The sequence below is a fragment of the Equus caballus genome, chromosome 6 (assembly GCF_041296265.1).
Source record: "Equus caballus isolate H_3958 breed thoroughbred chromosome 6, TB-T2T, whole genome shotgun sequence".
NCBI lineage: Eukaryota > Metazoa > Chordata > Mammalia > Perissodactyla > Equidae > Equus > Equus caballus.
The window spans coordinates 6,192,136-6,204,334 of NC_091689.1; the positions used below are offsets into that span (position 1 = coordinate 6,192,136).

At 42.9% G+C, this 12,199-nt stretch overlaps 1 protein-coding gene across 6 annotated transcripts in view; it reads left to right on the forward strand.

The window, feature by feature from the left end:
• Positions 1–12,199, forward strand: part of XRCC5 (X-ray repair cross complementing 5) — a 92,663-nt gene that overhangs the window by 29,522 nt on the left and 50,942 nt on the right. For all 6 annotated transcript variants that reach the window (XM_005610589.4, XM_070269248.1, XM_005610590.4 and 3 more), the window contains exons 10-13: positions 1,192–1,254; positions 5,255–5,392; positions 6,260–6,350; positions 8,640–8,773. In XM_005610589.4, the coding sequence (XP_005610646.1) occupies positions 1,192–1,254; positions 5,255–5,392; positions 6,260–6,350; positions 8,640–8,773 (426 nt within the window). The remainder of the gene's footprint in view (positions 1–1,191; positions 1,255–5,254; positions 5,393–6,259; positions 6,351–8,639; positions 8,774–12,199) is intronic.

Consider the following 12,199-nt stretch of genomic DNA (forward strand, 5'->3'; position numbering starts at 1 on the left):
CCCTGGGCGGCAGATGGCATATTTCATAATAAGCTCCAGGCTTACAATCACATAGATCAGAGAGAAGTTGATCTTGGTCAGTAGATGCAGGTGGTTATGATATTAGGAACTCTTCAATACTCATTTTCTAGTCTTTGACTCTAATACTCTGCTAGATAAGTAACTTAAAGGGGCGAAAGGGCATGCAGCACTTACTTTTGTTTTAACTAGTTTCCGTCCTCCAGTCCTGCCCCAAAGATTAGTTCTTTGCTCTGATCTCTCTGCAATTCATCAGTGCCTCATTGTTGCTCTTAGGATGAGGTCCAGGCCACTTACCTTTGCTCATAAGAGACTTTCTGATCTGTCTTTGCTAAGCTTGCTGATCAAATTTTCACCTTTTTCACCTTTCCCCTTGCACTCTGGTACTACTCTACTCCAAGAGCAGTTCCCCAAATGTACATGTTTTTGTGTCACTGCAGACTTATCACATTATTATCTCTGCCCAGGACACTTGTGCCCAGACTTTTATCTTAGTTCCAAACATCCTTTCAGTCTTGACTTATGTGTCACCATTTGCAGAAGCGTTCTCTGACCCCTCATGGCCAAACTGAATGCCTTTCTTTTTTTTTTTAAAGATTTTATTTTTTCCTTTTTCTCCCCAAAGCCTCCCCGATACATAGTTGTATATTCTTCGTTGTGGGTCCTTCTAGGTGTGGTATGTGGGACGCTGCCTCAGCGTGGTTTGATGAGCAGTGCCATGTCCGCACCCAGGATTCGAACCAACGAAACACTGGGCCGCCTGCAGCGGAGCGCATGAACTTAACCACTCGGCCATGGGGCCAGCCCCTGAATGCCTTTCTTATGTGCTCTTGTCGCACTGAACTGTAGGACTGCACTGTAGTACTGTACTCTTGGTTCTTGTAACACTGCATGGCATTTCCTGTTTGCCTGCCTGAGCTCCTCAGGCCAAGACTACATCCTCTTCATTATTGTGTTTATAGTCCCCAGAAACAGTGTTTGGCAGATACTGGGTGCTGAGATATTTATTGTCTTGAATTGAATTGAACCTCAAGTAATAAGTTGTTTCTAGTACCTGTCAGTGTTTTTCACTAAGCATTTTGAATAGAATTTTTTAGTAAAATGTGGCATTATGGTCTTATGTGTTACTTATTTTGGATGGAAACCAATTCTTTTCCTCCCTTACTCTTGCAGGTCCATAGGAGATACTTTATGGGAAACCAAGTTCTAAAGGTCTTTGCAGCGAGGGATGATAAGGTGAGTTGACCGTAAGTCTTTGAGGTAATGCCACAGAATTGAATTGTCATTTTAAGTGAGTTGCTTTGGGCTTTTCTAGTTTAAAATGACACTAATTCTCACAACAGCAGTGGGAAAATTCACTGACCTTTAACTCTGAAAATGGAAAAATGATAAATGAATTTGTCATAGCATGAGGACAAGGCTTGAAGACATAGTCCTACAATTGGAGGCCAGGTGAGTATTGAAAACAAAAGCATTTGAACAAATGCATTTAGGTGTGGGAATCTCATGGTCAAATGTTCAGGAGGGTTGGGGTCAGGTTGACATTTTCATTTTCATATACATTAAACATTTAGTGCTGGCCCGAGCATCCTGGAGAGAAGCTTCACTGACTCAGTGGACCTCTTCCCGCACTGAGAAATTTCTCTTTTTGCCCTTCCCTCTCTCTTTGCTCTCTTCCCACCTCCCTAAGAGATTCTGTCTTCAGGCTGGTTTCTGGCTAACAGCTCATGACTCTTCGGTTCTACACTCACTCCTGCCCTCTCCGTAAATATTTTCTATGTAGCTTCCAAGTCAGAACTTGTTATTTCCTTGGAAATACTGATATTGACTAGAAGATCACAGTCTTGTGTCTAAGGCCACTTAAGCAGGTCTCCAAGTTCGAGAAATATCTGCATTTGAAATTAGTAATCTGAATGCAGAAGGCTTGTTTGGGGTTGGAGGAGTGGTAGTCTAAGTGATCTGGGCCTCTTAGGCCTCTTTTTCTCCTCACCTCTGAAGGGTAGCAGGCTGCTGATCCAGTGGATGGGTATGCCGTTATTCTGTTAGAACAGTTGAAAGTAGGAGAAGCAGTGACCTGGCTTCCGCTCAGTACTGAATGGATTCGTGAGAGCACAGTAGGCATGTGTGAATCCTCAAATTTGAGAGTCCTAGTTCATGGATTCTCCTGAGTCAAATCCTGATGGGAAGCATGCAGTTGTGGTATATATTGTCAACACAGTTCCATTTTTAACTTCTGCTGAAGTTTTAACTCCTACTTATTGTCCCTTTAAAGAAAATTCAGATCACTCTGTGTGCTTGCTGGGTGTGGAGTGAGGAGTATCATATCACAAAGCTGTGTTGAGGCACATGTGATTATAGAGACTTCCTGGCTAAGGGCAGCCTCACAGGCCTGCATAATTCAGATCCAGCCTCTTACAGACCCTATAGATCACGGGGTCACTTTGAGGTCACTCAAAAAATATCTCAGGGGCCGGCCCCATGGCCCAGTGATTGAGTTCGTGCACTCTGCTTCAGTGCCCCAGGGTTTCACCAGTTCAGATCCTGGGCGTGGACAAGGCATCGCTCATCAGGCCATGCTGAGGTGGCATCCCACATAGCACAGCCAGAAGGACCTACAGCTAGAATATACAACTATGTACTGGGGGGCTTTGGGGAGAAGAAAAAAGAAGATTGGCAACAGGTGTTAGCTTAGGGCCAATCTTAAAAAAAAAAGTTTCATCTACTAATAGCAAAAGACTGCTCTTTGGTGTCAGTTCTTGATGTCATAGTCAGAGAGTACTATTAACTAATTAGAACTTATGAGAGAAGCAGGGGAGTAAGGAAACTATGTTGTGTGCGGACTTCAGTAAAAGATTGCACGGAGGGGAATGTGTGAGTAGGAGAGTAGGGGATGACAGAAATGATCGCCCTCCTTGTGCATTTAGAGGATTATCGTGTGGAGTAGAAATTAAACCAGGAGCCGGCCCCGTGGCCGAGTGTTTAAGTTCGCGCTCTCCACTGCGATGGCCTGGGATTTCGCTGGTTTGGATCCTGGTCGCGGACATGGCACCGCTCATCAGGCCACGTTGAGGCGGTGTCCCACATGCCACAACTAGAAGGATCTGCAACTAAGATATACAACTGTGTACCAGCAGGGATTTGGGGAGATAAAGCAGAAAAAAAAAAAAGAGAGAAATTAAACCATGCTTCCTACCAGGGGTAAATTGGAACCAAAGGGTAGCAGTTTTATTTCAGATGCAGAATCCTTTTGTCCACAAGGATTACCATCTCCAAAAGAATTGGTTCCTTGTGGGGTGGTCAGATCCCCGTTCCTATAAGTTTCTATGCAGAGTCTTTGTTACCACCAGTCACATGTTGCGGAGGGAATTCTCTCATCATGTGGGTTGTTAAACTAGATGAATACTGTTGCTTTTCAACTCAAATATTCTGTGATTTTGTGAATAATTCCTCCTAAACATATGTTTTCTCTGGTCCTTAGCATATAATTGTTTTGTTTTTTTTTTTAAAGATTTTATTTTTTCCTTTTTCTCCCCAAAGCCCCCCAGTACATAGTTGTGTATTCTTCGTTGTGGGTTCCTCTAGTTGTGGCACGTGGGACGCTGCCTCAGCGTGGTCTGACGAGCAGTGCCATGTCCGCGCCCAGGATTCGAACCGACGAAACACTGGGCCGCCTGCAGCGGAGCGCACGAACTTAACCACTCGGCCACGGGGCCAGCCCCCATGTAATTGTTTTTTTGTATAGAGATCTACACTTATATGCTGATTGGCCTGCGTGTGAAAGAGAAGGGGAGAAGAGAAAGGGAAGGAAATGGAGCTTTAGTTGCGTTTCCCACAGGTGTAGTGTTGTGTTACAATGTAGCAGTCATTCATAACCCCATCCTTCCTTCCTTTAAATATCCCAATCAGTCCTATCGAAGACACTCACATAAAAACTTGCCAACAAATTGGACATAATGTCTTCCTCAGACTCCCGTTGTGCTTATCTGGTCTGTCTTATGGGACTTGTTAGAATATATATGTTCTGTATTTGGTACACGTCTCGTTTCTGCTAGTAAAGAATATATTAGCTCAGTTAGATAGAGACTTATCTTTGTTTTCTTACAAGGCCTAAGACAGTGCCTAGCAAAGAATAGGCATTAAGTAAATATTCCTTGAGTTGAACTGAAAAGGTAATGAATCTATCATGAAATCTGTAGAGGATTTTGATGGCACGGTATTGAGGTCCTAGGTTTTTAGTGGAGGAAATGGGCATATACATGGCTAACTTTGATAAGGGTTAGCTGTAATACTGAGAAGAGTCCAGACAGAGTGTTCGGGGAGTGATGGAGAGGGAGAGAGCTGCCAAAAGCAAATCTGAAATGGAGAGGGCCTTGAAAATGGCCCTTCTCTAGCTTCTAACCCTCTTGAGATACCTGAAGTCTAACCATATGAGCTATCTGTCAGCTAGTAAGCAATATGTCTGGATCTTAGGAGAGTTTTAAAGCTGAATATACATTCAGCTGTTTGATTCATCAACTCATAGGACTAGATAAATAATCTCCAAGTAGAGTTTTAGAGTGACTGGAGGAGAGAAAGGCCCAGAGCAGAATTTCAAGATTAGTGGGAAGAAGAGAAGAACTGGGGAAGGAGTGGCCTACAAGGGAGAGTAGTCAGGGGAGGGGGGTTTCTGAAGCCAAAGAAGGAGAAAGCGTAGAGAAAGGGGGATGGCAGATGCCGCTGAGAAGTCAAACAAACAGCATGGGAACCAGGCAATTAGGAGGTCCTGGGTGACTTCAGAGGACAATTCCAGTGAGGAAGTGGGGTCAGTAGCTGGATTAGCTTGAAACAGAATCGTGTCCTAACTAGTGAAACAGCAAGGCTATTATTTCATGAACTTTAGAGGTGAAGGGAAAGAAAGATACAGATAGTAATTTATGAAGGGGGGGCCACAAAGAAAGATTTTATTTAGGAAGGCTGAGGCTTGAGTTTATTTAGAGGCAAGGGGATGAAGCACAAGGAGAAGGACGATTGAAGTGATAAGAGAGGGAGTTTAAATAATAACGTTCCAGAAGAGGTGCCGTAAATGTGATCAGATGCACAAGTGTACAGTGTGGCCTTGACATGGGTAGAAGGGCGCTTTAAAAACAACTCTGGAGCAGAGAGAAAGTGGGTCCGTCTCCTAATCCTAAGTCTGTAGCTTTCTTGTGAGAACCCTCGCGCATTGGATGCGTGTAAACGTGTGCCTCCTTCTTACTAGGCAGCTGCAGTCGCGCTCTCCTCCCTGATTCATGCTTTGGATGAACTAGACATGGTGGCCGTAGTTCGATATGTTTATGACAGAAGAGCTAATCCTCAAGTTGGCGTGGCTTTTCCTTGCATCAAGGACACCTATGAGGTAAAGCCCACAGGTGTTTTATTCATGTTAATTTTTCTTTCCTTCAGTTCCTGTGTTCTAAACAGCGCTCCTCAACTCTTAATGTGCCTGGGAATTACTTGGGGGATCTTGTTAAAATGCAGATTCTGATTCTGTAGCTCTGAGGTGGGACCAGAGATTCTTCACTTCTCACAAACTCCCCAATAATGCTGATGCTGCTGGTCTGGGAACCATCCCTTCAGTTGCAACGAAAGAACATAGATTATAAAAGTCTATGAGGAACTTTTTATTAAAGCAATCAGTAAGGTTGACCGTGACCTTCTGTGTGCCCAATCCAGTAACCTTATCTTGATTCTCATCCTTCTTGACCTGTCAGAACCAGATGGGAATAGAGATTACCTATATTTGTACAAGTGAGTTCTGGATAAAGGTTGAGGATGTGATTCTGTTGTGATCCGTGTGAAATTCAGCTTATTCAGGGCCTTTGTATTTAAAATACAGGTCTAGATTCTTTACCATTACCTGTTGCTCAGAGAACTTTCTATGGCAGAATTGGAAAAAAAAAAAAAAGAAGGCAAATCCCTTGACTTCCATCCACGTCAGCCTTCAGTCACCTTGACTCCTCATCTGTTGTGTAGGTCATGCATATCGTGGGTATTCTTTGATACTCTTTCTTTTAAACATTTCTTGTATGTTTAATATTCTTGTGCTCTTTGCAGTTGTGTACAGCTAATAACAGAAATCAAAACACTTTACTTTCCGTGTTCCAGAGTTGAGCTGTCTGATTTTTTAAATACTTTTGTTGTACCATTTTCGCAGCGTTTGGGACCAGCTTCATATTTTTCCATTAATTTGATTGTTTCTGCTTTCCCTCCTCCATTTCTCTAGTGTTTGGTCTATGTGCAGCTGCCATTCATGGAAGACTTGCGGCAATACATGTTTTCATCCTTGAAAAATAATAAGAAATGCACTCCCACAGGTGAGTTTGTTTCCATTTTCCTTGCTAATTGGCTCCAAATGCAGGCTGTTCTTGGCAAATCACCTGTCTGCGTCATTGGTTGGGGCCAGGATTTCACCTAGTGGAATTAGTTGGATTCAGATCTACTCGTAGGAATTCATCGTGTGTTTCTCCAATAGCCGGAATAGGTTTGCCCGAAACTCTCCAAGCCGTCTCTAGTTGCCCCCTTCTGACTTAGAGCTTGTATCTAGGGAACAGCTTGCTGGAGATGGACGTACGTTCTCTATTGTGAGCAGGTTTGCCCTCTGCTGAATTGACGTGTAGTATCAAACCTGGGACTTCAGTGTCCTATGTAAAACACAATGTAACGTTGAACGAAAGGTGGCGGTGCTGGAGATTAACTGCGCTGTTCGCTCTTTCTTTGTAGTTTACAGTAACAGTCCAAGTCTTGTTCCTTATTTCCAGGAGTCACTTTGCGCTTGATGAAAAAAGCCTCTCTTAAGCATGTGGCTGCAAAGGTCAGGGTGCTCCTCAGAGTGATTCTCATGGTCGCAGCTCACAGTGTAAGACAGTGGTAATAAAACATAATAGTGGGCCAAATGTGCGGAACGTAAAAAGAACACTCAGTGCCAAGTAGATGTTCTAGCTTCCACGTTTAAATCATGTCGCTGTAGGGTTAGGGAGTTGCGAGGCGAGTCTCAGAACTGGCTTCTCTCTGCGTGTTTCTTTGGTTAGACCCGTTGTGAGCAGTGTGCGGGAGAAAGGCCAAGAATCAAGTGGGCCCCTAGTGCTGCACCCTTACCTTCTAGAAATGGATCCCTCTGCGTCATGGTGGAGCCAGGCAAGGACTTGAATGTATAGAAGCCACCGGCGTGTTACAGTGTTCTGTCTCTACCTCTTAACAATTCCAAACTTGAAAGGAGTAGAACGTTTAAAAATGAGAACTTTGTTGAGAAATTCAGTGAGAATCTAAAACATTAAATATCTTTCGGTCTATTGATTTATTTTCTGTGAGTTGACATATTTTTGTTTGCATTTTCTCCCTTGGAAAAATCGATCATTAAAATGGTTTGGCTTATTTCCCAAGTCAGCATTTAGGTAGAGGTGTGCAATGCCAGAGCGATCTGGCCTGCTACTAGCTTACAGTAGCAGATGAAAGTCACTGATCACACGTACAGGTACCACCTCCTACCTGTTGCCAGGTGGATTTGCGGTAGTCGACTTAGGGCAGTAATGTTGTGCCAGTGCCTGAAACCTCCCCCAGAAAGTCCAAAAATGGGATGGAAACGTCTCATGATAAATATCTGTATGCTCTGTCATTTTGCGGTAGCTGTACAAAAGGGATATTTGAAAAGGGGAAGAATAGAAGCATGATGGACGTTTTAGGAACTGCTTACTCTTTTTCCGAAAACTTTTGCCTAGCGAATGATCCCAAAACAGCACTTCAGCTTTTCAGAGCTGAGCTGGTGTATGAATCAGCAGAGTGAAAGTTACGCATGGTAGTCCAGGTAGCGGCGTTTGTGGGAGAGTTGCCTTTCATCCGCATTGCTTCGGGCTGTGCCATTTTTGTTGACTTGGTAGATTTTTATTGAGGAGCGCTTGCTTTCTGTTAGGTATTAGCAGAGATGTAAAGAAGAGGACGCCATGTTTCTGCCCTCAAGGATCTTTAGTGTTTGGCTGGAGTGGGTAAGACAAGTACGCAAACGTGCATATATGCGGAGTGTGATTAGTGCCATGAGGTTTGTGAGGAGAAAGAGCCCTTTCTGACTTGGGGAGCTTGTGGAGGAATCTGCTCACTCTGGTCCAGTGGTGTCTTTCTGTCAAGTTGGTATGCTCTGATACACGTTATATTAAATCCCTATAAAGCTAATGTTTCATTACTAAAGGAATTTTCTTTTTCTTTTCTTTCTTTTAAAATATTTTTCTCCTCTAGCTAATTACCAATTTTTTGACTGCTAACTCATTGAATACTGAATATTTTGAATCACCATATGGAAGTTGGGTTTTGTGTGGCTACGGTGCATCCTCTGGACAAACTCTTTGCTTTTGATACGATATTCCACTGCAAAACTTTACTAAATGGTAGAGAAAGGACCTAAGAGACCAGCTACTCTAAATAGCTCTTTTTACAAATTGGAAAACCAAGACCCAGGTTAAATGACTTGTGTAACTGGAGAATATTTTTGGCAGAGCCAGGCCTGTATAATCTGCCAATATTGCTATGAGTATCTCTGAATGGAGGCATTTATTTGAGTGGAGAATAATGGAGATAAGCATTTTTTTCCTTCTGCCTCTCTGTCCTTGTTTTAGAGGCGCAGTTAAGTGCTGTTGGTGCTTTGATTGACTCCATGAGCTTAGTAAAGAAAGATGAAGAGGAGAACACCATTGAAGACTTGTTTCCAACCACCAAGATCCCAAATCCTGAATTTCAGAGATTATTTCAGGTGAGAGAAGAAAGATGAACCAGTTATATTTGTTTTAAATGCAAGAGAGCCGAGTGAAGTTGGGTTAATTGGCTGTTCCCATAAAAACCTGTTTACCTCTGAGAGCCTCAGTTGCTCTGTTTAATGGAAGAACAATGCTTTCCTCTTCCTATTAAAAAAGGTAAAACTCTGAGCTTTTAGAAAGAAGTTAGGATGCTTTTTAATTTTTTTTCTGGAGGAAGGCTGGTTTCTTTTTAAAAAAAAAAAAAAACAGGAGGTCTTTCCTTTATCCTTTTTACAAGCTTTTCTCCTCTATTTTATGGGAATAAGACTTTCCTTTGTTTTTTATATGCAAATAGTAGGAGAGTTTTTCTGAACTGCATAAGAATATAACCGCTCCTAGGGAAGAAGTGTTCCAGTGCCACGTTTGTTGGAAATTTCCTAAAGTAGCGTGGAGGTCAGGTAAAGAGGGTCTCGTGTGGAATTATTAAAGAGTAACTGAAATACAGAAAGATATAAGATCCGTGTTTCTGAATCTTGGGCCAGAGGACTTGGAAGGTGGAGGTTGGATTAAGGAAGCTGGGGAAGTTGACAAGAGAGCCGACTGTGCTGGTAGGAAGGGGAGGGGTGGACCAGGACTCGGGGGAAGGAATGTTCCATCCCTCTGTGGGTTGTGACAGCGTAGGCTTCTCTGAACCCCACAAAGCTGAACCAACATCACAAGCCGCTTCTTCAGGCAAACTCTTACCTGCAGGGGCGTGGAGGGTATACTCCTGCGGGGGGTGGGGAGGCGGGTAGGAGGGGTGGGAGGCTCTGTGATGGAGAGACCATTGATTTCCCTTTTGACTCACTTCTCAAAGCATCCTTAACTCAAGTCCACATTGGGGCCTGTTGTAATTTTGAGGAATCTTCTACTCAAAAGAAACTGTTTTTTTTAATTTTGTTGATGCTTGTAATTCCTTTAGTGAAAAAAAATCTTTTGTTCTAAAATTAGAATTATGAAGTTTAACGTGTAAAGGCCTGACTCAGTGAAAACTTTAGTATTCTAAGTGTGATCAAGTATAAATTACTTGTAAAAATCCTTTGGTGTTTTTGACGAGTGGACTTCAAGACCTGAAGGCCTTTGCCATTTGTGGGGAAGGGAGGAGCAGACCAGTTGGTGTGGAAAGCTTGCAAAAACAGGTCACTATGGTGAAAACTAGAAACTTCTGATACTTGGCAGATTTATCTAGGGTGGGTCCTGTTTATCTTCAATAAATGTTTATCTGGTTGATGAACAGGTACAAGCCATAAACGGAGATTGCTAGCTTTCAAAGCTGCAAGCACTGGCAGCTTTGATTTTTATGACTTACCCACATTGTTTTCTTTTGTGGGGGAAGAGTTTTTAGTATGGCTTATCTGTATAAAGAAGTATCATTGCTAGGGCATTTAGAAATTGAGTTCACTTTTTTTAAAATAAATATTTATCAAACACGAGCAATGCACCATGTGCTAATGATACTATAAACTCCCTACTTGAAAGGACCCGTCCAGAGGAGTGAGAGGAGTAGAGAGACGTAAAACCGATAGGTACAACAGTGGTAGGTGCAGAATGCTGTGGGAATAGGAGGAGATTCTTGCAAGTGGGCGACTTCAGGAAGGCTTCACTGAGGATAAAAGGGGATGCATGTTGTGACAAGGGCATGCCAGGCAGAAGAAGTAGCATATCCAGAAGCACGAAAATATGAAGAAGTGTCCGGTATCTGTATTTAGGAATCCACAAGTAGTTCCATTTGGCTGGCGAAGAGGCTCTGTGGGAAAATGATGGAAAAAGTGGCAGGGAAGATAAGTGGCAGGTAGGTCGTGAGGAGCTTAGTGGTTTGGATTTTATCCTCTAGGCAGTGGGGATTTTGTCAGCAGGTAGGTAACCTGATTTTTAGAAAATAGCGCTGATGGTAGCATAGCAGATGGACTGGAGACCAGTTAGGAAACACAGTGGCTTATGAGAAGGCTTGCATTAAAGCAGTGGCCAAGGGGCTGAAGAGGAGGCCTCTGCACTAGAAGATAGAGTAGACAGGACTTAAGGGATTGGCTGGGCATGGAAGAGAAAGAGGAAGGTAACAGGATCCTAGCTTAGATGACTAGAGGGATGATGTCGCTTAATTATGATAAGGAATATAGAATGAACAGAAAAGGTAATTCATGTATTTTTGCACGTGTTAAATTTGAGCTGTCTATTGGAATCCCACTACAAACCCTCAGCGGGCAGCTGGAAATAGAGATTCAGAGTCTAGGAGAGAATTCAGGACTAAATACACAGATCTGAGAGTCCTCCTCAATTAGATAGAAACAGAGTGAATGAGATCACCTGCGAGAGTCTGCTGTGTGAGAAGCAAAGAACAAAGTCCTGAACACCAACACGTGAGTGAACAATTAAGGAGAAAGAGAAGAAGAGCTATTAAAAAACAAAACAAAATGTTCTTACCATCCTCCAAAGAAGGTCGGAGAGGTAGAAAGCACTAGGAGAAGCTAGTGCCTTGGAAGGCAGAGGAAGAGGAGTGTCCAGAGGAAAGAATCAGACATTGCACGTTGGTGAGGAAAGGCGAGCCTAGCAAAGGGCGTTTGGGTTTGCAGTGAAGTTCTGACGGCCCTGAGGGCCTAGCGGCAGTAGAGTAATGGCGTGGGAGCCAGGCTACAGTGCTGGAGGAGAAAGCTTTACTGATGAAGGAGAAGGGAGAGAGAGGGGACCCAGGAAACTACAGGAGATGTGGGACCCAAAATGAAATATTTATACCTGAGGGCAAATGAGCTGGGAGTAGGGGCAGAAGGAGCGAGAGATTAATAATCAGTTTGTTGGCAAGAGGTTCAACTCTAATTTTGGGAAGAAATGCCAAAAAGTAATCTTTTGTCAAGTGTACAGTTAACTGCCTTTTAAATGATTGATACAGTGTTGCTAAAATCAACATATTAGTAACTTATGAGTTAGCCATGTGGTCTGCAGTTTTTTCTCTGGCCTTTTTCCAATTGTGAAAATCACATCAAGGAGCAACAGTTGCTTAAAAGAGAAATAAGTAGATCAAGGGCTGTTTTCTCAGCTTCTCTGGCACTAAAAAGTGTCACTTTCTAATAACTTCATTTTTTTAAATGAATTGAGATTTTTGATGGAATTGGTTTTTTTAAAGTATATGCCTTTTGGTGAGGAAGATTGGCCCTGAGCTAACATCTGTTGCCCATCTTCCTCTTTATTTTGTTTTTCTCCCCAAAGCCCCAGTACATAGTTGTATATTCCAGTTGTAAGTCATTCTAGTTCTTTCTTGTGGGATGCCGCCACAGCACGGCTTGATGAGCAGTGTGCAGGTCTGCACCCAGGATACTGTTTACTATTTAAGTCTGAGTATCTTTTATTATTTTAGAAGTGAGACCTCTACTTTACATTTTCTACCGGATAGGGAAACAAACCATGGGGTA